This window comes from Mesoplodon mirus (assembly GCF_964341445.2).
Source record: "Mesoplodon mirus genome assembly, chromosome: 2".
In the NCBI taxonomy this organism is placed as follows: Eukaryota; Metazoa; Chordata; class Mammalia; order Artiodactyla; family Ziphiidae; genus Mesoplodon; species Mesoplodon mirus.
In genome coordinates this window covers 120,589,065-120,613,364 of record NC_138977.1, presented here as the reverse complement: position 1 = coordinate 120,613,364, position 24,300 = coordinate 120,589,065, and the positions used below count along the sequence as shown (strand labels likewise).

At 49.8% G+C, this 24,300-nt stretch overlaps 1 protein-coding gene and 1 long non-coding RNA gene across 2 annotated transcripts in view; one reads left to right on the top strand and one right to left on the bottom strand.

Annotated features, from left to right (window-relative positions):
- The window catches only part of LOC309813728 (uncharacterized protein C1orf198 homolog), a 33,959-nt gene extending 19,872 nt beyond the window's left edge, over nt 1-14,087 (bottom strand). Inside the window, exons 1-2 of the mRNA XM_082638826.1 lie at nt 13,698-14,087; nt 1,342-1,392 (exon numbers count right to left, since the gene is read on the bottom strand). Of these exons, the coding sequence (XP_082494952.1) occupies nt 1,342-1,392; nt 13,698-14,030 (384 nt within the window). The 5' untranslated portion in view covers nt 14,031-14,087. The remainder of the gene's footprint in view (nt 1-1,341; nt 1,393-13,697) is intronic.
- A 203-nt stretch (nt 14,088-14,290) lies between these two features.
- LOC309795729 lies at nt 14,291-23,763 on the top strand. The gene is made up of 3 exons (XR_014292353.1): nt 14,291-15,097; nt 16,584-16,675; nt 22,589-23,763. It is a non-coding gene; the product is annotated as an uncharacterized lncRNA (long non-coding RNA).
- Nucleotides 23,764-24,300: the final 537 nt, after the last annotated feature.

Sequence of the window (24,300 nt, the reverse complement as noted above, 5' to 3'; positions counted from 1 at the left end):
TTTTTAGGATGTTTAGGACCTGACGTTCTGGACCCCCAAAGGCAGGAGTCTGTGCTTGCGAGAGGAGCATGGTTATCTGCATTAATGCCACGTATTCGCAAAAGCCACCTCTCAACTCTCACGTAAGGGTCCCCTCAACTTTCACAGGCTTCCTCATCCTAGGGCAGCTCGCGTCACTTGGGGCAATCAATCAGCTAACCAACCGCGCCGCCTGTGGGCAACACCATGGCTGTCCTGATCCATCTGAGCCCTCGTCATATCCTTCATTTTAAGACACAGACGCCCACCTGAGGGCCTCTCAGGTGGCTTGCAGACCCCCCCACCACTGCCGCATCCCACTCTGACCCACCCTCCCTACAGCCCCCTGGACGCCGTTTCTACCGGGATGAGCAACTGTAGGGACAAGTGAAAAACCAAGAAACAAGCCCCTTCAAGTGTCAGGGCTTGAAAGCCCTGATCCAACCTCAAGCCTAAGCCCTATTGCAGGTACATAGCCGTCCTGGTCACCCCCATTAGGGAAAGGACGCTCCAACACACAGCAGAGAATGTTCTAGAATTCAGAGAATCCTGGTCTTTTTCCTTCTTTTCCTTGGGTTTGAGACACCTGCCTTTCGGTCATTTTGCGCTACTTATTAATGCACTTGTACTGGGACAACTAGGGAGAATGGGGAAACGGATAAACCCCGTTAAGCTTGATACTCTTAAGCAACTTTGGCAACAATGACACTAACAGCAATAAACGAATGACTGGGGACCAGCATCAGGGACCCAGGCTGGGTTGCACATCTGTATCCACTGGCTATTCCAGCTTCAAAGGGTACAAAGGGCACTCTTCCCCTCCTCCCTTCCTCCCTCAGGACTCTGCCTTTGAGGTGACTCTTGCAGGCAGTTCTGATGCATCTGCTGCCTTGTTTCCACATCCACCCACCTTCCTATCTCGGCTGCCCTTCGGATTTCACTTTAATAAAAGCAGCTCTTAACCACCCCGCCCCCCCCCCCCGCCAAGAAAAGCTTCCCTCAAAGCTTTGCGTTATGGAGCCCCCAACAAGGCACTGAGTGCTGGTGGGCAGAAGTGTGAGCCGAGAAAGCCCCCCGAGGGGCTGCCCCTGCTTTCCCAGGACAGGGGCGCCGACCGTGCCCAGCGCGCTGACCGCCACGCTTCCATCCCTCACCAAGCCCAACGTGGTGTAGGCCCCGCCCCTCCGCCTCTCCTCTCCCACCGGCAGGGGGCGCATCACCCGCAGCCCGCGGCCTTCTGAGCCCACCAAGGCTGAACGGAAAATACCTAAGGCCGCCACGCTTTTTAAGAAGACAAACAAATCTAAATTTAACCCAACTTACCCTCGTTTCCCAGGAGAAAGGGGCAGAGTGCTCATCTTGCCAAGTTATGTCCTGAAATAAAAATTCAAGAATAAATCTGAAATCCAAACCCAAAGGGACCCCGCGCAGACAACCACCCGAGGCCATGGGGTAACCAAACTTCAGCAAGAAGAATCCCAAGTCCTGGCTCAAAACAAGCCTGAAGTTGTCGCGCTCTGCAGAGAATGTGCTGACCTTCTTGGTCTGGCTCCCCCCTCACCTTGCTGGCCGCGGCTGCCAGGCACGCCCGTCCCCTGCCAAACAGACATTCGATGAATGCCTGGGAGCCCCAGGACGGACTCGATGACAGGGAGGCCGAGGAGAAAGGAAACAGGGCTTCCGGGCTCAGGTCTCGGCCCTGCCAGCGACAAGCCACACGGCCAGGGGAAGATGACTTAACCTTTTGAGCCTCAGTTTCCTCATCTGTAAAAGGAGAACTGCGCTTCCCCTACGGGGTTGTTGTGAGGATAAAATGAGGTAACAGAGGAAAAGGAGGTCGGGAGATTATCTGCCAGTCAACACCTGTACTGTCTGAGCATCCTCCCCCCACCCTCCTAAGTGCCTGCCAGAGATCTGAAAGGCAGTGATCAGCCTATCAATGAAGAAAATGCCAACTGAATGCAACTGCCTAATTATAGTGAAAACTATGAAATCCTTCTGACCCTCACAAGCGGAACAGGAGACAAGGAGCCCTTCAAAACCGTCACTGAGAATCTGACCTTGGATCCACTGACCTGAACAAAGGTTTGTAAGATCGCCTTTCCTAGGCCACCCCTCCAACTCTCCAGCTGTATTCCTATACTAGCAAATGTCTCATGTGTGCCCAGCTTCTGCTGGGGAATCATATTTTCTGAACCAAAAACTGGGACATCCTGGGCGATACAGACTGAAAATGGGATAAAATATTTTGAATTGAGACTGTCCTTGCATAAAGCACCCCAGGTACGTGATGTCTTCACGCCCAGAGTCACTCCCTAGCCCCAAAGCTAGGTTACCTGGCTCCCTTCCCCCTCCTTCAGGAGGGGGACCAGTTCTGCAGAGGGTCCACTTCCTTCAGTACCGACTCCATCCCCAGCCTTGGCCTCTAAGCTATGTCTCCTATCACTCCTGGCTGTCAGGCAAAACTTTAAAAATGAGAGGGAACGTGGGCCACTACGCTCCCATTGGGAATCTCGGTTAAGTCCAAGTGTACTCCTCAACTTACAAACTGTGCCCCTCCAAAAGTAGAAATGTGAGTTAACAAGTCTCGGCTGAGGGGGCTCCTGCATCCAGGTCTCTGTGTGTGTGGTCAGGGCGTGGGAGAAGAGTGCAGTTGAGCTCAATGACCTGAAAGTCCTTAAAATTCTGTGATCTCAGGACCCTCTAAGTTCCTCTTAGAAACAATAAAACAAGAAGGACTTTGTTTTCACATGGGAAAAATAAAGGAGGCTGATGGAATGTATGTTCCCTTTGTTCTAGATTTGGACCTGTGGAAAAGGGCAAAGGGAAACCAACTGGTAAATGTGCTCCCTCTGTGGGGAGGTGGGGGGGGGACAAGCCCAGTGGCCACCTCAGGGGACAGAGGAGGCGTGTGGAGATTCAGTGGGCAGGCAGAGGCAGAGAAGGGAGCAGAACCACTGGCCAAAAGCAGGACACACCAGAGCTGGACACCCCTTCTCATGTGATATGATCGATCCTCTGAATATTAATTATGCAGCTTGAGTCCCTTTGAAATCTGCAAAGAACACAGTAAGAAGGTTTTTGGTTTTGGAAGATGAATGAGTGCAAGACTGGGGAACAAAGATGTAGCCTGGAGCCTGGTGAGCCAGCAGGTTCCAGTGGCTGCAGCCCAGACAGGCTGAAATTCCGAGGGGGCTGCAGACAGAGGGGTGCACTGTGATTTCTCCCCAACTTGGTGTCAAGTCAATAATCTTTTGTTTGCTCCAGCAAGAAACGGAGTCAAGGGGCAAATTCCTTAGATTTCTGCAATTCTGAGCTCATAAAAAAAAATAATAAAGCACTTAACAAAAATAAACATGCCAAACAAAAATGTGATTGAAGCTCTGATGTCAGCCACTGGCTGCACACTCCAGCCACAAAGAGCGTTGGGGGCAAGCACAGGCTTTCCAGGCAGTTGTATGCAAAACGGCATCAGGATTGCAAAGTTCTAGAAATGGATAGTGGTGATGGCTGTACAACACTGTGAATGTACTAACTGTACACCTAAAAATGGTTAGCACGGTCAATTTTATGTTATGAATATTGTACCACAATAAAAAAAATCTGAAAAGGCTATATATATGATTCCAACTATATGACATCCTGGAACAGGTAAAACTATGGAGACAATAAAAAGATCAGTGGTTACGAGGGCTGAACAGAAGAAGGGCTGACTAGGCAGAGCACAGAGGATTTTCAGGACAGTGAAATACTCTGTACCACACGGTAATGATGGATGCTTTTCTCAAAACCCATAGAATGTACCACGGCAAGAGTAAACCCCAGTGGAAACTATGGGTGTTGGGCAACACTGCTGTGTAGGTTCATCCATTGTAACAAATCTTGCACTCTGGTGGGCGTGTCGGTAGTAGCAGAGGGTGCACACGTGTGACAGTAGGCGGTAGGTCAGAAATCTGTACTTTCTACTCACTTTTGCTGGGAACCTAAGACTGCTCCAAAAATTAAAATCTATTCTTCAAAAAAGTGTCCCCTCCCCCCCCAAAAAAAAACTGACAAAGGTAACAAATGCTGGAAACATCATTTCCTAATTACTTTAGTCCCTTTTGCTATTATCTGTGCTCTTGAGGTTACTTACATCTGTTGCCCCTGCAAGATGGAAAGTGCATCTATAACACCACACAACGGGGTCACTGCACCTCCCTGACCGGCTCTGATGCAGTGAGCTACCTGGGGGCTTGGACAGCCCCTGGGGGAGCATCTCCATGGCAACCAGCAGGTGCTCCACATCAGGGCTGCTCCCTTCACTGCCCTGGAGCCAGATGTTAAACATTTCCGAACACACCACAAGCTGCAACCAATATCCAACACACTGAAATTCACTACATTCTACACTAAATGTAACGGCTACTCTTAAATTTTTTAAGGATTTTGGTAATTTTGCTTTGGAAATTATTTGGTGACAAGTAACTCCTCTATAATTGGTTGATTCCTCTGTAAAAGTCAGGACTGTTCCAAAATTATTCTAAAATGAAAAATTCTGGACTTAGAATTCATTTCAAACGTGAAATGTTATAAATATTAGCCTCTCCTCTTCATGAAGTTGGAGACTAATGGGCCATTTATTCTTTTATAACCTTCTTTTCCAATTTTGGGGCCGGTGAATTTCATCATGTCTCAAGCGTGTGAAGTGGACAGCACCTGTAAGTGGCGCTGTCCACAGCGGGTGTCCCTTAGTGCGGCCATAGGTCAGCCTGAGCAAGTGGGGCAAGGAGCACGGGCGCCACAGAGCAGCTCTGAGCTCCCCCTACACAAAGCCAGGCCGCTAGCAGCCCGCAGGCGGGGAGCAGCACCTTTCCTGCAACAGTCAAAAGAACTGCTTCTGAGACCCCTGCAGCGCTCTGAAAGTCTCGCTTCCACTCTGGGCCTCTCTGAGGGACAGGCTGGGGACCATTCTGCAAACTGAACAAACTGCACCTTCCTGCAGATGCCCTCTCTCTGGCATACCTGTCCCAGGTAGCCAGAGGGGATGACCACCTCCTGGGTCCTTACTGGTCTTGGGTCCACACTGGCGCCCTTCACAGGCACCAGACTCAATACTCTCTGGAGAGCACCCCTAGCCTAGAGGTTCTAGGTCTGGCTGTAAATCAGAATCACCTAGGGACTTCCCGGGTGGCGCAGTGGTTAAGAAGTCGCCTGACAATGCAGGGGACGCGGGTTCGAGCCCTGGTCCGGGAAGATCCCACATGCTGGGGAGCAACTAAGCCCGTGCGCCACAACTACTCAGCCTGTGCTCTAGAGCCCGCGAGCCACAACTACTGAGTCCGTGTCCCACAACTACTGAGGCCCGCATGCCTAGAGCCCGTGCTCCGCAACAAGAGGAAACCACCACAGGGAGAAGCCCATGCACCGCAACGAAGAGTAGCCCCCGCTCACTGCAACCAGAGAAAGCCTGTGTGCAGCAAAGAAGACCCAACGCAGCCAAAAATAAATAAATTAATTAAAAAAAAAAGATTCCACCAAATGAATTAACAAGTTCATTTAGAAGGACAAGACTCCCACATTTAAAAAAAAAAAAAAAGAATCATCTAGAGTGCTGTTTTAATAGGCAGAATCTGTGGGTCCCACCTGACTTAGTCTTAGAAAACCAACAACTCCCTAGGTAATTCTAATGCAGCCGTTCCCCTTGGGCAGCTTACCTACTTCAGTCCTCCACAGGACACCTGACTGCCTCTTCACACTGGGGACACTTGGCCACACAGGCTGCACTTGCTGACCTCCCAGGCTCAGGGACCCACCTCTGTCTTCCCAGGCCACCCCACCTGCCAAGGTGGCCTCAATGAATACTGCTAGGTGACTCTCATCATCCTCAAATAAGGACTTCTACTAAACCAACCTGGGTTCAGGCTTCCGTCACAAGGAGCCCAAGGTTTTCTGGGCTGGCTCTCACCCACCCAACTTTGGAGCAGGCAGAATCACGTCTGCGCATCAGTATAATCAACCAAGGCACACAAACGGTCTCCTAATACACAGCAAGGGCCCAGCAAATCACGTTTAAAGGCCGTTTTCATTTCATTCTTCCCAGAGTTCAAAGATTACATAAAACTACTGCAACAGCATTTCTAATCATGCCCTTAGTATGTAACCATAAACAATAAACACTCTTAGGTGGTAGTCAGAATATGGTGCACTGTTTGTTAAATTTCTCCTGCCACCTAGAGGGCTGAGTCTCTAAAAAGTTAGAATCCCAACCATTAAGCTCCCCAGAAATATATCTGATTTTTCTTGAGTGATTCAGAAACAGTGCTCACTGGAACCATATATTGTCACTGTCCTCCTGAAGTCCATAAATGAGGGGAGTTTCTGGGTGATAGACAGTGGCATCTTGGCTTAAAAGTAAGAAATGTACTGGGCATATACCCAGAGAAAGCCATAACTCAAAAAGACACATGCACCCCAAGGTTCATTGCAGCACTGTTTACAATAGCCAGGACATGGAAGCAACCTAAGTGTCCATCGACAGACGAATGGATAAAGAAGATGTGGTACATATATACAATGGAATATCACTCAGCCATAAAAAGGAACGAAATTGGGTCCTTTGTAGAGACATGGATGGACCTAGAGACTGTCATACAGAGTGAAGTAAGTCAGAAAGAGAAAAACAAATATCGTATATTAACGCATATATGTGGAATCTAGAAAAATGGTATAGATGAACCGGTTTGCAAGGCAGAAATAGACACAGATGTAGAGGACAAACGTATGGACACGAAGCAGGAAAAGGAGGGGGGGCGGGTGGGGTAGGGGGAGGATGAACTGGGAGATGGGGATTGACATGTATACACTAATTTGTATAAAACAGATAACTAATAAGAACCTGCTGTGTAAAAAATAAAATAAAATAAAATTCAAAAAAAGAAAGTAAGAAATGTAAACTCTGAAATACTCTAAGCTAGAGAAATGAAGCTCAGACGGCAGGGCCTGTGGGAGCAGGACGGACGCTACCCTGTGTTGCTGACTGTCTCATCGCTCCAGTGATGTCGGCTGGCCAGGGCCTCCTGGCACATCCTGCATGGAGCCCCTTCTGCCTGGTGATCTGGTTAGTGTCGGTCCGTACCTCAAATTCACAGGAGCATATAAAAAACAGAAGGGAGGCAATCATGCGCCTTGGTAGTTTGCCAAATGAGTTGAAAACTCAGGTCCACACAAAAACCTACACATGGATGCTTACAGCACCTTCAGTCATAAATGCCGAAACCTAGAAGCTACCAAGATGTCCTTCGGTAGGCAAATGGCTATGAATGGCTAAGTAAACTGTGGTCCATCCAGGCAGTGGAATACTATTCAACACTAGGAAGAATGAGCTGTCGAGCCATGAAAAGACACCGAGGAACCTTCAGTGCATATTGCTAAGTGACAGAAGCCAATCTGAAAAGGCTCCATGATTCAACTATATGACGTATGGAAAAGGCAAAACTGCGGAGACAGTAAAAAGATAAGTAGTTGTAGGGGCTGGACGGGAGAGAGGGATGAACAGGAGGTGCGCAGAGGATTTTTAGGACAGTGAAAGTACTCCGCACAGTACTGTAACGACAGAATTGTGTCCTCAGATGTTTGTCCAAACCACTGAATGTCCAACATCAAGAGTGAAGTGTAGGGGTTTCCCTGGTGGCGCAGTGGTTGAGAGTCCACCTGCCGATGCAGGGGACACAAGTTCGTGCCCCAGGCTGGGAAGGTTCCACATGCCGCGGAGCGGCTGGGCCCGTGAGCCATGGCCGCTGAGCCTGCACGTCCGGAGCCTGTGCTCCGCAACGGGAGAGGCCACAACAATGAGAGGCCCGCGTACCGCCAAAAATAAATAAATAAATAAATAAATAAATAAATAAATAAAGCCTAATTAAAAAAAGGGAGAAGTGAGGAAGAAGAATATGCTCTTTTTTTTTTTTTTTTTTTTTTTACCAAGTGGTTATTCTTAGGGACTATTGTTTATATGTTTATGGAATCGATGTTATCCCCTTTGACTTGTAGTATATTTAATTCTACTGAGATCAGAGGGTTGCCATCACCGGAAGTACAAAAGGGCAGTTCCAACAACAGAAAAGCAGTTATGATTTAACTCCTGGGCAGGTTCCACCATGAATACAAATACAGAAACTCAGACCTCAGCAGAAACATGCCAAGGTAGTGATGGGAGGATGGGTGGGGCACAGGTCTAAGGAAATGAAGAGGAGAACGAGGCAGAAGTTTAACAGACAGGTCTGGCCTTGATTTCTTTTTCTGAGAAATGGGTACTTTCTCTGGTACTAAGGAAATCTCTCATTTTAGAGCGTAAAAGTAACTCCCGTCAATTATAAGATGACTCCAGACCTGCCAACAGGCTTCCCAGCTCTGCCCCCTCCCTCCCTGCAAGACAAGGAGCGAGTCGTTTCTTTGCAAAACCTGTTCCCTGGTAGCCACTGGGCCACACCCACAGGGGCCAGGGGGAGCCTGTGTTGCTGCCTCAGCTCCCAAGGCCACCTGTTCAATACACCTCCCCCACCCGAGGAGCCCCAGCTATGCAGAGTCCCAGGCAGGGACACAAAAAGCCAGGTCCACCCTGTCACCTTTTCTAAAACATGCATGCATCTGCCAGACAGAAGGTGGGAATCATAATTACACATTCTGCCTTCCTTAAAAAACAAGTCCAAATGCTGAGAAAGGAACTCTCAAATTTCTCATTTTTTGTGCCAAAGGCTGAAAAATAGAAGCCAAGCTGCTCAAGTGAACGGGGAAGAGGTGACCTCACATGTCACAGGTCCTGCATCAGGAAGACACATATCCAACCAAACTCAAATCTAAAGAAGACTGAATAAGTGAGAAAAGTTCTGGAAGGGCACTACCAATTTCTGCTTCATAATGCTGCTTCTTTCTGCATTGCTTGAAACTTTTAACAGTAACAAACAGGGTCGTTATTGTAGAAATTGTATACCCATTTAATTAGTTTACTTTCAAACACAAACAGCTGACCAGCCTGGACCCTAAGGGGCGAGGGCAAGGTGGCCCTTGGCAGGCAGCCCCAAGGGCATGGACTGGATGACAGCGGCTCAGCGAGGTCTGCTGCACTGGGGGATTCCATACTGACCGCCAGCCTCCTGAGCACTTCAGGGAAAGGTGCTTCGTCAGCCAGCTGGGAGCAGAAGCTGGATGGGCAATGGGCATGGGAAAAGCCACGGGGCCTTCAGAGGCCTGCAGAAGGTATCCAGGGGTCAGGGAGGCCAAGACTCAGCCCCAGAAAAGGAGGTGAAGGCCAGGTGGAGTAAAAGAGCAGGCAGCAAGCCTCCAGGTTCCTGCAGGAGGGGGAGGGATGCAGGTGCTAGAGAACACCTCCTTCTGAGAGCAGCGGGTCATGCTAAGCTGCGGAACAGGGGACAGAACTGCCTCGCTCCAGGGCTTAAAACCGGTGTTCTACAGCACGCGAAATCCAGATCAGGGTCCCCAGGGCTGGCATACGGAAACACCCTTCCTGCCCAGCCCCACCTACTTTACAGAGAAGTGAAACAGGCAAGCAGGCGCCTGAGAAGCCAATACGCCGGCTGCCCAAACTTCTGAGTTCACTTGCTTATGGCCTTTTGGGAGCCAAGAATGTGGCACAGAGCTCGGAACCCTATGACTCTCACTGACGTGCTCAGATCAGTGGAAGAGTCTGGGAGTGGGGGCAAGGGGCAGAGAGCGACGCGTGCCTGCAAAGTCAGGGTTTTCGTTTTTCGGGTTTTTTTGTTTCTTCGTTTTTGGTGTGGTTTTTTTGCTATTTGATAACAGGAAGCGGCAGAAGCAGACTTGGGTGATGGCTAAATCCCTCTAAAATGAAAACTCTTCATCTCCCAAAGCAAGCCATTCCCAAAACTTTTACTGCTGGAAGAAGAACGCCGTAATTGAGAAGCACAGGGAAAGTCAGACTGCTCAGAGCATCCATTCTCAGACATGCTTCAATGTTCAGACCAAGTACTTGACCCAAAGGGCAAGCCTCAATGCCCATGTCTGTTCTAAGCAAGGCCTATGAACCCGAGAGAAGTCCAGGGAGCTGCTCCCTGGTGGAGGGAGAACCCCGCCCTAAGAGGGCAGCCAGGCTACGGCAGGACCAGAACCAGGTATGGGGACGCCAGTGCTCCTCTTCTGTTGCTGAGAGATAAGTGTTCCACCGGCAGCAGCTCTAGATTCTCTGCACAGGAGGGGCTTGCGGAGACGACCAGGGGGCAGGAGGGGCTGGAGGCCCTGCACTGAAGCTGTACTGAGATCATATGTTCACGTGGACGGATTTCTAGAAAAGCTGGTGAAGATCAGGGGAAGACTAAGCGTCCCTAAAGCATGAATGGCTCTAGTGTCTAATACACTGGGCTTTGGGAAATAGGCACTCAATTGACTGCCAAGGTGGTAAGAACCAAGAAACCGACAGGACCCTTCACGGCCTCAACGTGCAAAGGCAGCCAGCCTCCCTCTCCTCGGCAGGCACGTCCTCCAAGCAAGGGTGGATCTGGGCCTGGACGCTGGTCTCCTCACTTTACAGAGAGCAAAGGTAAAAACGAACACGCGGATGGCACGCTGCCACACCTGTCCCACACAGAGCAGCCCCGGCTGGGCAACTTGGACGTGTGAGCTGAGCCCTGAGCCCAAGCAAGCTTCCACTTGTTTGTTCCCTCAAGGCCTAACAATGACTGGATGGCAGTCCCATTTGAAGGCCATATGGGCATGATGTGACGTCAAATGCTGCTGTGTGGGACCCAGAAACGTTACTGGCGATGAGGGAGAGTACTCAAAGAAACAGGCGACGTCCTGGTCCTTCGGGGTAGCCGAGAGGGGGGCCCAATCTGAGGCGGGTGTGACTGCTGATCAGGAAACAGGGCACACCACGGCCACACTGTGGACAGAGCAAGCCCAGCTTTCAGTATGTACCCCGAGGCCCATCCCTAGAGCTCAGCAGGGCAGAGCTCCTTCTCACGTGGGACTCTGTGTGGCCAGCTCCAGGCTTAGCAACAGGAGGAATTTATTGATTTCACGACAGTGATTTTCAAAAGTGGACATGGAGAGACAAGAGCTAACAACCTTCATATTCTCACCAGCAGCAACCATGTTTTAATCCCACAGGCCTTTCCTAGACGCTGTCTCTACTATCATCCTGTTAATGTTCTTCCCGTTGTAGGAGCTCAGAGAGGTTAGGGGTTCACCAGTCAAAAGGTTAGTAGATGGAAGCCAAAACAAACCCAAGACTCACAACCAAGCCCAGGCGCTTTCTATTACAGCCTTAGGAAAGGCCCTCAGAACCCAGTATCCCAGGTGGTCTTTCCCAAGTATCTACGGGGCCCACCCTGCTTATCATCCAAGGTCAGATGCTGGCTAAAGCAAGAGCTGGGGTGCACCTGAGCACCCGTCCTTCAGTGGGCCCACGGTGGACGCTGGCAGTGGCAGAGCTAGGAGGAGGATTCTCTGTTGCCAGATTGGCCGTGGAGGCCCCACGGACTACATCTGAGGACACATCAAACAGGAAGGGACAGAGTGCCTGACTCAGTCAGGTTCGGGGCCCTTCTGGACAAACCTGGGGCCACCTATTCAGGCCACTCTGTCCAGCAGCCTACCGAGGGGTCACCCGCCACCCTGTCCTTATCATCGCCCCTTGTGCGCAGGAGCCAACCCTCCTCCGAGTACAACCCTCCTCTTGGGCACGAGACCACCAACTCCACTTTGGTGCCAACCTCTTGCCAAGTCCAGGTAACACATTTTAAACTCCCTAGTGGGATGAAATCACACAGCCGCTGCAGGAGGGCAGGGGGAGACAACAACGGCAACAAAAGCTCTGGGCAAGGTACCTCTGTACCTGTCCTCAAACTCACTGTCTCTCCGCCATCCGTGCTGAGAGGTTGGTCGGAGGCATTCCAGGACATACTCGCAACCCGTTTGGCAAAGCTGAGTTCAATTCTGAAAATCAGGGCTCCTGTGCTCCTGGAAGGACATGCAGGTCCCACAGCAAAAAGTTCTGTTGGCCGTTAAATCGCTTTGCGTTTACAAATTTGCAAACAGCTCAGTCTGGCACCCAGTTAAGGAATCGGAGCACAAAATTCACTTGGCCACATCTTTCCTTATCAGCCACACCGGACCCTTATATGGCACGGGCTTTTGGATGGTGAACGGGCATGTGGATATTCTTAGCCGGACAGCAAGCTAAGGGAAAATGACAGGGACCCTGCAACATCCGTAAGTACCTGCAGGTTTATTTCTTCTCACAGTTTATTTATTCGTGACTTTTCCAAAGAGGGGCTGCCTGCTTTTCCATCACCCAAATCTGAGCCCCAGCCCTGCGAATGTCTTTAGAGAGATGCATATGTTCACACTAAAAATGCTTCAGCTCTGGGCTTACATTTTAAACCTATATTCTCATCTCTTCCGTTACCACACCCTCGTTTTTCCCTGGCGAAGCCTTCAGAGTTTAAAATCCATGGAAGACTCTTCTTTTAATTCTGTCAGAATAAGGCAATGTTGGAAGCATAGTTCTGCTCTCTCACACTTCCCCCACGAGAAAGCGGGTTTATGACCACAAACATTTTGTATTAATAAATGCCTCAGCACACCCACGCCGGAAAATCAGATTAAAACCTCATCCTCAACTAGAATTCCTTCCACAGTCTACGACTCCCTTGGAAAACCTTTCCAAGCCCAGCCCCTCCTGCTTGCAGCCTCAGAGCTCTCAGGGCTGCGGATTTCCCTGTATACTGCAGGCTCCTTTGGACTTTGACCCTCACCACAAAAGTTGAGTCTGAAAGGCCAAAGAGCCGCAGATTTGGCACCAAACAGGTTTTAGTTAAACACATTTCCAGGAAAAGGCCGACTTTCGGAGAAGCACAGAACACTCAGGCCTTTGTGACTTAGTATGGGTCACCCCTGAGTTTTTTCTAGTTTCAGTGTTTCTTCCTCCACAATGTCCGGCCCTCTAGAAGGCCCAGCGGAGTGTCTAGGTCAGAGGCCCAGGCATGCCCTTATATGTACCAGCTCATGTGAACGTATCCCTCGTTTTTCACTGGAAAAAGGAGGCCACCGTACTCATTCCCAAAACTAAGCAACACATCGGGCTCACTCGGAAACATCTTAGGGCTTCGGGTTTTGCCTCCTAATCTTGGAAGGCACCTCTTCCTTCTTGTTACCTTGCTGGACAATTTTACTCTCCGCACACAGCTCATCACAAATATTAATATTATTACATATAAAAGGCTGACTGCCTTCCCTGGCAGGCCTCGGGTGGATATTATTATTCCCGGGGGAAACTGAGGCTCTAAAAGGTTAGGTCACCCACGGCCAGAGAGCTAAATGGCAGAATGGATCAGAACCCAGGCCTGCCTGGCTTAAAATCCCTTGCTGTTGGCACTTTGGTCTGACAAGTCTCGGGTCCCCTGCGGCCCGGCGGGGCAGCTCCAGATGGAGGGTCTGGAATGACCTCCTTCCTTCTCTCGGCGGTCCTCCACGAACTGCCCCGGGGAGCCCCCCAGCCCCGGACCTCCGGCTCCGGGCCGCCCGTCCCACCCACCTCGGTTCCTGCGCCTTCTCCTCTCCAGCCCCTGCCAGCGCGCCTGGCGGGGGCGGCTGCTAGCGGGCAGGGGTCCGCCCGGCCGGGGGCGCCTCGGGGGACGGGGGAGCCCGGCCCGCTCCGCACCTACCTCGTCCCCGAAGCGCACCACCTTCTGGCCCGTGGGCCCGCGCAGGCCGGGGAAGCGCGCCAGCTCCTCGGGGTCCCCGGGGTCCCGGGGCACCGGGGCGCTCGGCGCCACCAGGCACCGGTCGATGATCTCGTCCTGCTGCGCGGGCGGCAGCCGCGCCCACTCGGGCCCGTACTTCTCCCGGATCTTCTCCTTGTCCTGCATGATCTTCCTGGCCATGGGGCTCAGCGACGAGAAGTAGGTGAAGCGCTTCCGCTCCCTGTCGTCCAGAGGCCGGTTCCCGCTCATGACGGCCGAGCGCGAGGCCGCGATCGCCGCCGCCATGGACGCCATGCCCGGCCTGTCCGCCGCTCCCCGCCCCGCCCCGCCCCGCGAACGGCGCCCTTCCGCGGCCCGGAGCCCAGCGCCCAAGGCCCCAGCGACCCCGCCTCCCGCCCAGTCCCTGAAGCCGCGCCCCCCTCGCCCGCCCAACGCCGGGGACCCCGCCCTCCGCGCCACCGCCCCCGAGGGTCCCGCCCCCTGTGCCCCGCTGCTTCCGGGAACCTTACGCTCCTCGCCCCTCTCCCCCTGGGAGCCCCGCCCTCAGCGCAGCTCCCTGAGCCACCGTGTCGCGCCTCCTTGCGTCCTCCGGATCCGCGCTCTCAGGGCTTACTGCGGGGCCCCCGCTTTTCGGGGCTCCCCTCGGCCAGCGCCGGAGGTGGCTGGCGCGTCCCCAGGTCCGCGCCTGGCAGCCTGACGGGACTGCTGGGGATGACCGCCATAGCGCCACGTGGTCACTTGTTTGACAAAGGAAACTTTTTTCTCCTTCCGAAGTGCGGCATTTCTGGTCCGAGCCACCGGCCGCCCTGTGCCTATTGTATCCCCTTTCCCTGCCGAGCAATCTTTTTCGCTTTCTTTGAGCTGTCCCAAACCTGGGTCAGGGTCCTGGCGCGGTGAGCTGATGGAAGGGGGTTGGGGGTTCGGGGCAGCGAAGGCGCCGAAGGTACGAGTTGGGGAGACTGGACTGGTGTCGGGAATGGCGAAAGAAAATCGGTTTCTGTGCCTCCTAAAGAGAGGAGTAAAATGAAGTGCCGGGTAGCTCACAGCGCCTTTCCCTAAAAGGGAACTGCCGGCAGGCATCTGGGGCCGGCGGGCTGGTGCGCCTGCACTTCGTTTTGCTTTTGCAGGTGAAGACGTTTTCCCCGAGCCGGCCGCGGGGCCTTTGCTCTCTCTTGGAATCTCAGAAATCACGAGAACTCTAGGCGGCTTGATGTTTGCAAACCAACTGAAGAGCGGCAGAAAGTGTTCATAGGTGGGTCAGCCGGGCCATTTTGAAGTGTGTCCCAGAGCACAACGATTAAAATTATGCACAGCCCTCATCTGCTTTACTTTCTGGCAGATTTGACTGTAACAGGTCTCAGGTGAGAATTAAATGTCCACATTTAAAACAAAAAACTGCATTTCAGCTGTTACTTAGGGTCATTGCCTCTGAAGTAACACTGGGCTAATTCTGAAACTTATATAGTGTTATAAAACAGTGTTACCTCAAATAATAACAATAAAGCACTTGGATAATTCTGAACACAGTCATAGAAATAACTTGCAGGGTTCTGTTTTAAATGTGAGACGGCCTTATCTTCTGGCCCAGAATTCCTTAGAAAATATTTTTAGACTGCCATGAATGTGACAAGCTCTGCAATAAAACACATTGCTCTCAACAGTGTTATCAGCGTACCATATTGAAAAGCAGTGGGAAAAGCCACCAAGTAATAGCCTGGATTGCACAGTATTTGAAGGTCTATTTATGAGGCCAGGAGGTTGAGTTTTTTGGTACTATTCTATCTCTAGATAAGTCTATTTTATATAAGCTCAATACACCAACCTGAATCCTACTTTCTCACCTCTAAGACTTGTTTAATAAGGTGGGTGATGTTTAAAGATGTATTCTTGAAATTTAACCTCTTCAAGGTTGCTTTGAAAGTCACATAGAAAGGGTTCTGTGCTGTTAGAAACTTGGCTGCATGTGGTTTTCACAGCAATTGCAAAAATAAATGTTGATTGCAGAAAAGCACAACCCAGTTAAGTGTTTCAGATCAAATATAATTTATTACTAGAGAAGCCATAATATAAATATAGTATGAAATAAATCAGGGACATCAGCCAAAGTATGTAAAATCCATGATCTCGGTGATAAGGGAACACTAAAAGAAAATTTCTTCCAGGTTAAAAGAAGACACTCAGGGGAATTAAATGGCTCTGACAGATGACTTTGCTGAAATTAGGAGATAAATGGGCAGATAGATAGATAGATAGATATTCACTCCAGAGAAGAAATAAAGATAGCCCAACTCCAAATATGTAGTAAGGTGAAATAATGGGATGATTCTAATGCTAAGCATCTTCTTAGGCAAGAGTTTGGATAGAGGCAGGCTGCCTTGTCCTTTGTGGATTTGGTTTAGCCAGTGGGCTCTTCACAAAATGAAGAGAAAAGCACGTGGTCACTGACCCTCTGAAATGCTTTAAAACCTTGCACTGTTCCAAAGAGCATTCCTTTATTCATCAACATTTTATTGAGGCATTTGGTGTTTGTTCCTAGAAGGCTTTTCTTAGGAACTAGGGAGACATAGCAAAGAGTGCTTTAACTAAGGTTTAAACTGTCTCGGTGTCTTGAACTGTGGAGCTCTTTCTTGGCCAGTGTCATTTCAGCTATTTTTCTCAGAAGAGTTCTTGAGTCCCCACCAGAATGTAAACTCCACAGTAGGGAGATCCTTATCTGTCTTGTTTACTCTTGGGAACAAGCATGTGCCTGATTCAGAGTTAAGGGTTCAGTGACTCTTTGCTGAATGAATTATGAATGACGAAATGAATGAATGTTGCATAGTTTACATTATTATCCCCTCTTTACAGATAAAGATACTGAGCCATCAAAGGAAAAAAATGCACCTGAGATCATCCCCCATCGCCCCTCATGTGATGGAACAGAGAGTCACAAAACAGAGGTTCCTTTGCCTTTTGTTAAATCTCTAACATTAGATTAATGTGTCTAAGGTTAATTACTGGATTATTATTATTTTTTTATTTTTTTTTTTTTTTGTGGTACGCGGGCCTCTCACTGTTGTGGCCTCTCCCGTTGCGGAGCACAAGCTCCGGACGTGCAGGTTCAGCGGCCATGGCTCACGGGCCCAGCCGCTCTGCAGTATGTGGGATCTTCCCGGACCGGGGCATGAACCCGTGTCCCCTGCATCGGCAGGTGGACTCTCAACCACTGTGCCACCAGGGAAGCCCAATTACTGGATTATTAATAATAAACTGGGTTTATGGCTACAGTTTATTAAAGCTTCCAAATTACTCATTAGTAAAAGACAGTACTAATTTTTTCAGTATAATAACTGAATACCCAAGACGATCACCAACATTTCCATTATACATCAGACATCTCAGCTAACAGTTGCCGGCCTGGAACTCCTCTCCCCAGGTCAGCACCTTTCTTAAACCTATTGACAGAGACGCAAACAGCAAGGCCATCCCCCAGGGTTGGAGGCTGCCCTGCAGGCACCTCTGGGAGACCCGGGGGCTGCCAAGATTCAGTGGCTTTGGGGAAAAGCCCAGAGGCAATGAAGTCGGGTGCACCTGAAGTGGGGCGCCGTGGTCAGGCACCTGGCCACCAGAGAGGTGCTCAAAACCTGTTGAAGCCTCAATCCCTTCATTTTTGATACAGGGACAACTATACCAGCCTTCAAGGGTAGCATGTCAAATGAGAGGGGTGGGTGACACGTGCGAAAGACCCTCCCTCAGCCAGTTAGTACAAATGTCTGTTGAATGAATTTGTTGTCCCAAACAAATCATTTGTGAGCCCACTCCCCCCATGAAGACACTGCCAGCTCATGGAAAACCATAGGGCACGCATTCTAGCCCTGCTTCTAAGAGCCGAGTGACCAGCTGTGACATTTTACAAGCCGGTTATTGAAGCTCATGGTGAAATTCCAGGCACTGTGGCAAACAGATGACAGTTTTGGGAAGGGACTCTGTTGGTGACATAGCAGGCAGTCGGCTGGTAGATAAAGCCAGCCTTCCTTACTGACGCTTTCAGCTTGGATGCAGGCAGGCTCCCTGAGGACGATGATTCATTCCTGCATCTGGTACTGGTTATTCCAGATGCTGCCCTGAAAGAGGACTATTCTCTGTTCTTCACTCCCACACCCAGAAAGAACAGGAGATGGAAGAGAGTTGGCCTGGTGTATTTAGAAGACCGACTTCCCTGTATGATTGGAGGGCAGTGTTCTTGACCAAGACAAAAAAGAGATGCAGCAAGAAAGAAAATACAAGGAGATGAATTTACAAATCTACTATGGGCAGGAAATGTGCTTTGAATATTTTGAAGGGTTGGGTTATTTTTGCAATTGTAGGGAGAGTTTTCACTGACACAACCATGGTCTGTCACCACGTCCGGGCAGTTGTGAGACACTCCCTGAGCCTACAGGAGCAGAATCACGTTCTCTGGGTAAGGCCGCATGATCCACGTGAGGCTCAAAACTGGGTCCTTCCCTGTCAACACCATACTTTACATAGCAAAGACAACCGGCTTAACTGCTCTGTGAAAAATGCTGAAAGACCTCTTGAAAACAACAAGACCCTACCTGTCCAAAATTTTCCATTTAGAAAAGCCTCTGCAATTTTTAGTCCTTCGTAAGAATATAAGTAAGTCCAGAAGCAATTGTTCACTTTTTCCCCTTCACCTGAAATTCCCACCCCACTGTCGCCAACTATAGAAATTCCATCCTTAAGACCTAGCCCAAATGAGGACCTCATGACCACCCACACCGAAAAGAAGGTAGGTAGGCACAAAAGAGACAGTTTGTCTCCTTTATAATTTGATCTCAGGTAGGCCTTTTTATTTTAATATTTATTTATTTTTGACGACGTCAGGTCTTAGTTGTGACGCGAGGGCTTCTCTCTAGTTGCGGTGTGCGGGCTCCAGAGCACACGGGCTCAGTAGTTGCGGCACGTGGACTTAGTTTCCCCTTAGTATGTGGGATCTTAGTTCCCCAACCAGAGATCAAACCCACGTCCCCCGCGTTGGAAGGCGGATTCTTAACCACTGGACCACCAGGGAAGTCCCCCTCAGATAGTCTTTTGTGTCCTGGGAAGAACAATGCCAACATTTTTGGCATTGTACATGTGTGTTATGGACTGTAGGTCAAATTCACATGTTGAAGCCCTAATTCCCAATGGAATGGTATTTGGAGGTGGGGTCTTTGGGGGCTGATTAGGTCCTGAGGATGGAGCCCTCGTGATGGGATAGTACCCTGATGAGAGGATACAAGAGAGCTTGCTTCTCTCACAGTTCCCCACCGTGTGAGGACACCATGAGGTCATCTGCAAACCAGGAAGCAGCCAGACACCGGATCTGCTGGCACCTAGACCTTGGACTTCCCAGTTTCCAGAACTGTGAGAAATAAATATTTGTTGTTTGTATCCTTATAGCAGCCTGAACTCAGACAATGTGGAAATGGCTTCAAATTCATATAAAATCTTTGGCTTACTGAGAGTGTATAGATGTAGTTAGAGAGAGGATGAAGGAGATGATAAATGGCTGAGGGAGAGAAGAGATAAAAGTATGTGGCAGTGGGGACTTCCCTGGCAGTCCGTGGGTAAGACTTCACGCTCCCAGTGCAGGGGTCCCGGGTTTGATCCCTGGTCGGGGAACTAGATCTCGCATGCATGCCACAACTAAGAGTCTGCGTGCCGCAACTAAGAGTCTGCATGCTGCAACTAAGAAGTCCACATGCCACAACTAAGACATGCCGCAACTAAGACCCGGTGCAGCCAAAAAAAAATAAATTAATTAAATAAATAAATACATACATACATACATACATACATACACATATTTTTTTAAAGTATGTGGCAATGATTTATTGATTGAGAAGTAAAGGGAATTCCTCTCTCTCTGTTCCTCTAAACAATCTGCTCTCAACTTATACACACTCCCAGATGTGGAATGTGTTTTTCTTCCTTCTGTTCTTCTCTTCATGTCAGCTGCCCTGACATTTGTCACATGGGCTCCTGGCTCTTGGCTTGTGGATGTCACCACTTTGAGATCTGTAGCTGGTTGTCCAGGCTCCCTGGGGGAGTTCAGTAGAAGCCCCTGGAGCTCTCTCCTCCACGGGAGACACTACCCAGCTTTCTCCTGACCTGTTTCATCGTTGTCCAGAGCTCAGGCACTTGGTTAAAACTTTATGAAGTTAAAAAAGACTGACTTTCGGGGACCATAGTATTTTCACTCTATGGTCCCTGTTTGGATTTGATCTATGTCCTTGAATCTTTTTAACTTGAAATATTATCAAAATACCAAGATGCTATAGAGAATGAAAATGACTATGGAAAAATGAAAACGGTTGTCTGTTAAGTTTCTGTGATTGTATTTTACTTTTTAATTTTTGTGAAGATGTTGTTTAAACATTTGATACATTAAAATTGTCGAGTACTGTGAGTCACTCACATTTCCAAACAAAGAGTGAGATGCTACTGAACCCTGAAAATATGAAATATGTGTGCTGACCCCGTCTAACCTGCAAGACAGGAAGTAAAGGAGAGCAGCTCCCGCCTTTGAGTAAATGACAGTCACTGGCCAGTGGCCAAGGGGAGCCCTTAATAAATACTTGTCAAACGGATGAGAGGCGGGTGGAGGAGGGAATCTCACCAACAACTTGGCCCCCATCATGTTGTGATACAGCTCACAACTTCATCCTAGAGGTCGACTCAAAAAACAAGTTGTATCACATTCGTAATGGTCTTCGAAGTATCTCTTCATCCTTTTCCCGATGTCCCCACCATACTCCAGGTCCCATCGTCCGTCCTGGCGTGGCCGGCCTTCCCAACTCCAAGCCACTCCCTCCAAGTTGCCTCTGCCAGCCTCCTCCTTCACAGCACCTCCAGTTGGGTGTCTCCCATTATTTTTATTGTGATATAGTTGCTTTACACTGTTATGTTAGTTTCTGCTGGACAGCGAAGTGAATCAGCTGTACGGATGCATACATCCCCTCCTTCTTATACCTCCTCCCCCACCCCCCCACCCCACCCATCTGGGTCACAGAGCACCGAGCTGAGTTCCCTGTGCTATGTATACAGCAGCTTCCCACTAGCTATCTGTTTTACACATGGTAGTGTATATAAGTCAAACCTAATCTCCCGATTCATCCCACCCACCCCTTCCCCGCAACCCTGTGTCTGTACGTCCCTTCTCTATGTCTGCATCTCTATTCCTGCCCTGTAAATCTCTACCATTTTTCTAGATTCCACATAAATACGTTAATTTACGGTATTTGTTTTTCTCTTTCTGACTTAGTTCACTGTGTATGATGGACTCTAGGTCCATCCACGTCTCTACAGATGACCCAATTTCATTCTTTTTGCTACCACTTTAGGCCCAAACTCTCTCTGGCAATCACTTTCATCCTCGTTCCTAGCTCTGTGCCCAGCTGTCTATTTGGTTAGGAAGTCTTTCTTCCTCATGATCACCTGTCCAAATTCTACCTATTCTTGAAAGTCTGGTTTAAATGCCATGTCACTGACGCTTACTGCATCCCCTCTCGCTGTAGTGTGGTGACCGTAGCATCCATGCCCACCAGCACACCGTGGGCATTGACCTGAGTGGCTCCGCGGAACCCATTGTGGTTACACAGGTTGCTGCATGCCCGCCTACGGGCGAGCCATCCGCTGGGAGCTTCCCTGCCCGCCTCCACACAGCCACCCCCAGCCCCGCCCCTCTCCCTGCTGGTCCAGCGCCTATAGGCTGTCACCCTTCAGCGACCTCCCTCGGTCCCTAGAAGAATTGTTAGGCTAAAACCCCAAAAATATGGAGAGTTCTGATTAAGCTGTTTTGAAAACATCATACAACAGAGGCCAGAGAGAGGTCGAGAAAACTACATTGCAGAAATATTAGTTATGTTTTTATGTTTTTATATCAATAACCAAGAGCTAGATGGAACCAACTATTGCACAATCTCTGCATTCTCCTCTGAACCAGAGTCAGAAACACAAAAGCCAAGCTTGCTGTGTATCATATATTTGGGGGCAAAGTCAAGGAATTTTCTGAAGCTTAGCTCATCTGTTTAATAGAAACTTTCATCTAAGAAGCTCTGCGTGCTGTAAGCACGTTAGCACCTAGGTCCTGATAACACCCCTATTAAGAAAAAGACAAACAAAAGAAAACATACCAAGCTCATAAATACACAGAACAGCTTGGTGGCTGCCAGAGGCGGGGGTGAGGGGCGGGCAAAGAGGGTGAGGAGGGTCAAAAGGTACAAACTTCCAGTTACAAGAGAAACAAGTCCTGGGCATGCCATGTACAGCCCAGCGACTCTACTTAATAATACTGCATTGCATATTTCAAAGTTGCTAAGAGATTAAATCTTAAAAGTCCCCATCACAAGAAAAAAGTTTTTATAACTGTATAATGGCGACAGATGGTAACTAGCCTTATCATGGTGATCATTTTGCAATGTATAGAGATATTGAATCATTATATTGTACACCTGGAACTAATATGTCAATTATACCTTCATACAAAAATTTTTAATAAAAAATTTTAAACAGAGGGAAGTTACATTGTCTTCCCCCAATGGTGGGGAAACTAGTAAAGACAGAGAAAAGTGATTTACTTGCGCTCAGGGAACACAGTGGCGGAGACGGTGTCTCACGCTGGTGTGCCTCACGGCCTGTTCCTTGATGTTCATTTGTTCTTTCATCCACTGTGAGCCCGACACAGGGCTAGTCACGGGAAGCAAGCGTGAGCAAGGGCCTGCCCTCAGCCAGCTTATCATCTAATAGGTGTGGACAAAGTAATGAGGGTGGGTCTAAGGGAGCAGTCTCCACTGAGTCCTCACCATGTCTGGCATTCCTCCTCACAGCACCTCGTGAAGGAAAGATTTACCAGCCAGGACACGGAAGCTCAGAGGCTGCCCACCGGCACGTGCAGAGCAGGAACCCGACATGCTGCTGTTTCCCTCGTGCCCATTCACCCTGCAGCCAATGTCCCCCCACTCACAGGACCCGCCTCCCATGGGCAGTCCAGCCCTGGCCTGGGCCACAGTGCCTGCTTTTTCTCAAGTGTCCTTTGGATGCCACTTGAGTCTCTCCTTGCTTGTTCATCCAGGAGAACAGGCGAATGGTCCCAGAGACATGAAAACAGACTTCACGGTCTTGGAGGAGACCACAGGACAGTCTCCAAACTCCCACCCAAAGAATAAGCCAGCTTTGCAGGGTCACACAGCACCAGGGGACTCTTCAACATCCCCTGCAGGTCCACTAGTCTCCACCCTGGCCCGCTCGCACCGGGAGTCCACTGCATCACTCTCCTCCCCCGGCCGTGCCAGCCTGCCACCTCTATCACGGTGCTGTCGACCCCTCTCATCCTTGTAGCCTGAGCTCCATACGTGAAATGTTTGCCTCCTGACATTCAAAGCTAAGCTTCTGAAACTCAGAAAAACAAAAATCCCGCTTTCTCCTACATACACATGGAGCCTGGCACATACAAGTCAGAAACATCTTGGATGTCAACTTTCCTGCTTTTTCTGTGTTGAGAAAGACGAATGGCCCTTCATTCTGCTGGGTGCTTTTGCATCTTCTCCTCCATGGGGGCCAATGTTCCCCAGCCGGAAGACTGTGTCTCCCCCAGTGGAGGAGGTCATGGCCTGCGAAGAGAAAGCATGTCTCGTAGAGGCAGAGGGTGTGAGATGTGGAAAAAGGCAGCCCGCATCCCAGTACTTTCACCACTGTCGGTGCAGTGTGACGTGGACAAATTTCCACATATATAAAGTACTTCAAAGAATGCCTGGCACAGATTAAGCTCTCAAAGCTATTAGGATCTCAGAATTAAATTCCATCACCAGAGCAGAGTGGGATATGGCTGGATGGCACGCGTTCATAAGGAACGTTGTGTGCAGAGACCTCCACTCTTGAGGACCAGAGAGGAAGTTCTGGGAGCTGCCAGATTTCAGAGAAGATATGAATGGGCTGTGAAGGGTAGAGGAAGAAGCAGGAAGAGATTGGGATCACGGGGGGAAGGGTGGGAGGGAAGGGAGGGTGATTGTGGGAGGGTGGAAACCAGGTCAAGGAGGAGGGCTGCCACTGTGGGAGGGAGTGGAGAGCAGAGCCTCGGTGCCTGGAGGAGCTAGATTTGGGAAGGAAACATGGAGTGCAGAAGCCTCAGCGGTCCAAGGGAGACCCCGGCTTGCCCCAGAAAAGCCACTACTGCCAGGATTCCCATGGTCTCAGAACCATAGGCAAGGGAGATGGCACCCAGATGGGTTTTTAGATAGTGTGGCCTCTTACCATGGAGCCTCTCCTGTCTTCACCCAGACCAGGAACATCCTTACATAGCCGAGGAGGCTGAGAAACGAGGAAGCCCTCTGTGGCTTAGCTGGCAGCACCTCTGAAGGCCAGGGAGCTGGGCCCAGGGAGACAGATGAGAGCGATGGCCATGGCAGCCTGATGTGGAGAGGAGTGTGGGGTGCACAGGGTTATTCTAGGACAGCTGGGTGTTTGCACCTTGCGAGGGACCAAAGCTGCCCCCCCCATCTCCAGGGATAAAGATTCTTTGTTGGCCAAACTTTAGTCAGAC